The sequence below is a fragment of the Antrostomus carolinensis genome, unplaced genomic scaffold (genome assembly GCF_000700745.2).
Source record: "Antrostomus carolinensis isolate BGI_N321 unplaced genomic scaffold, ASM70074v2 scaffold22354, whole genome shotgun sequence".
In the NCBI taxonomy this organism is placed as follows: Eukaryota; Metazoa; Chordata; class Aves; order Caprimulgiformes; family Caprimulgidae; genus Antrostomus; species Antrostomus carolinensis.
In genome coordinates, this window is record NW_010312613.1 from 55,752 (window position 1) to 58,460 (window position 2,709).

The following is a 2,709-nucleotide window of genomic DNA, read 5'->3' on the forward strand; positions in this document are numbered from 1 at the left end:
TTATTACAAAAACTATTTGCAAGTAGCAAGCGCAGGATACACATATGCATGGCTGCGTGTGTGTGTGTGTGTGTGTAACACGGGTGTGTGTGTACTGAAATGGTGTGTGTCCAGATCACCTTCCTGCTCTCACATTTTTTAACTTGTTCACAGGAGAGCAAAGCTATCTTTGTCATAAACTGTCAGCTTTCTCTGAGGGCAGAAACCCAGAGGTTGATATTTTATATTTTTATGGATTTGAAAGCCTTGAGCTGGAATGAAGTTATGATAAAGCATCATGAAGAAGTTGTGTTCAGTTTGTGCCATAAAGTTAATGGTAGCATGAAAGTTCAATAATCTCTGACCCAGTAGTCTGAAATTTCCAACCTGACATGGAGAAATATTAGGTTGCCCAAGGAAGTTGTGGATGCCCCCTCCCTGGAAGTTTTCAAAGCCAGGTTGGGTGAGGCTTTGAGCAACCTAGTCCAGTGGAAAGTGTCCCTGCTGATGGCAAGGGGGTTGGAACTAGGTGATCTTTAAGGTCCCTTCCAACCCAAACCATTCTATGGTTCTATGAAATATCTGTGGATCCACTTTTATACTGATCAGCTTTTCTTTTTGGCTGTAGATCACAGTGTGGGTGCAATATGAGGAGAGGATGTTCACTATGGTGAAGAGGGATCTAATAGAAGCCTACAACAAACTTGGAAGGGAGTGACAGAGGTGATGGAGTGGTGGGAGAGGATATAATGAGAAGCAACGGTTATGTTTACAGCTTGGGAAATTCAGGTTGGAAATGAGGAAGGAGGTTGGGGCAGCCCTGCAACAGGCCACCCAAGGAGGTGATAGTAGTTCCATCCTTGGGGGTTTTCAAAGCTCAGCTACAGAAAGCCATGGCTGGCACAGGGACCTAGTGTTGGTGGTAGTCGTGGTTTCAGCCGGAGGTCACACTGGAGACCTTCAGAGATCCCTTTCAACCAGTGCTTCATTTGTGTTGATTCTTTGATTTTAAAAGAAGAATTTGACCACTGTGAAATATTAAGCAGCTATTTTACATGTTAAGGCAGATCTCTGAATATGAGGTGGGATGGCTTTGTGACCTGCCCTTACCAAATAACCACAGGATTAGACATGCTTACAGTTTTTTGGATATTTTAGGGTGAGTGCCAAACAGTCCCATAACCCACAGTCTTATCTACCCTTATCTGCAGAATAAGCATATCACAGGAAACAGTAATGCAAGTTTCTCCAGTTCTTGCTGACAGTGTATTTTTGACTGAAATAGAGAAAATGCAGCAGGTAGGGATCCTGGTGAGGCTCTCCCATCTGCCCTAGTGCCAAGACAGGTTTCTATGGTGTTCCTGTCAGTCATTTCCTGCTCTTCTGGACCTTCAGTGCAGAAGATTTCAAATCAACTTCCCAAGACAGTGGTCCCAGACAACCTAGTGCATCCACCTCCCCTTCCATGGCCTTAGCCTCACCATGAAATCTGACAGCCAGGGTATCAGTCTGTGTGGCCATGGTTTTCTTACTGATGTTCCCAACTGACTGATAGTTGTCCATTAACAACTAAAAGGAAGCTCTCCATTAATTTCACACCAACACATGTTTAGTCCTGGCAATTTAAAATAAATTCAATTAGACATTACAGGTTTTACTAATTCAATTTTAAATAAAGTTTCTGAAGGTAGCAGGCTCTGTAGAACAAGACTATCTGTGTACATCTTAACTGGAACATTTCTTCAAAACTAATTCTTCTTTCCATTAAAGAAAAAATCTGCTGAACTCCCATGCTCCCTGTGCTGCAGTAACCTCAACCTCCCTGCGTCCTTCCTCAGCAGAGAGCTACCATGTGCACAAGGAAGTGTTCAAAGTGCATAGGGGTCACCCTGTTCCCACTGGCAGCATGTGCCATAGTCACCAACATCCTCCTGTACTTCCCCAATGGACAAGTTCTGCAGCTCAGCGAGATAACCGATCTGGTCTGGTTTTTCCATGGCATTCTGGGAGCTGGGATACTGGTAAGAAAAAAGTGTTACTACTGTTTGTTATGGTTTTTGGTTTGGTTTGGTTTAGTTTAAATTCAGGGCTAAGAAAACCTCTGTTAACAAAAAAAAATCATAGAAATGTGTTTTGCACAAACGTGTGAGCAGCTTAACTGGGAAGTTGGGTACGAGAATGAGAAAGTGCATTCAAGACTGAAAAAGTTCCTCATCACAGGAACACAATGTACTCCTGAAATAAATATCAGGGCTCCAAGTCAGGAGGAAGCAATAGGACTGACTTCTCACTGTGAAGAAGCGTGACATGGGTGTTCACCCTCCATGGATCAAAGCAAAGCTGAGGTCTTAAGCTCAGCTGGAGGTGGTGAATTTTCACTGCTGTCTGCACCCCCTCTTTGCTCCTCTGATTTTATGCTCACCTAATTCACAAAAAACACTAAGGGCAAAACTGAAACATGTTTCAATAGGTGTTCATTAGGGACCCAACCAACATTCAACTAATGTGGAAATGGAAATGGCTTAAATCTCAAACACCCTCTGTGTTCCCACACACCCACCTACCTCCTTTTGGGTTCAATCTGGTTTTTATGTGCTTTTCTATATCCAGTTCTCCATCCCACCACTCAGGAAAGATTGCTACTATGTGAATATCCATAACTAGAAAGGAACATGTTTGGGAATACTGATCTTTCCAGTTCATTAGAAAGCCTGCTCCCTTTACGCTCTT

The 2,709-nt window shown here is 43.1% G+C and overlaps 1 protein-coding gene across 1 annotated transcript in view; it reads left to right on the forward strand.

The window, feature by feature from the left end:
- The first annotated feature begins 1,820 nt into the window (after window positions 1–1,820).
- Window positions 1,821–2,709, forward strand: part of LOC104524229 (transmembrane 4 L6 family member 1) — a 10,011-nt gene continuing 9,122 nt past the window's right edge. Inside the window, exon 1 of the mRNA XM_010167032.1 lies at window positions 1,821–2,000. Coding sequence (XP_010165334.1) covers window positions 1,830–2,000 — 171 coding nt within the window. The 5' untranslated portion in view covers window positions 1,821–1,829. The remainder of the gene's footprint in view (window positions 2,001–2,709) is intronic.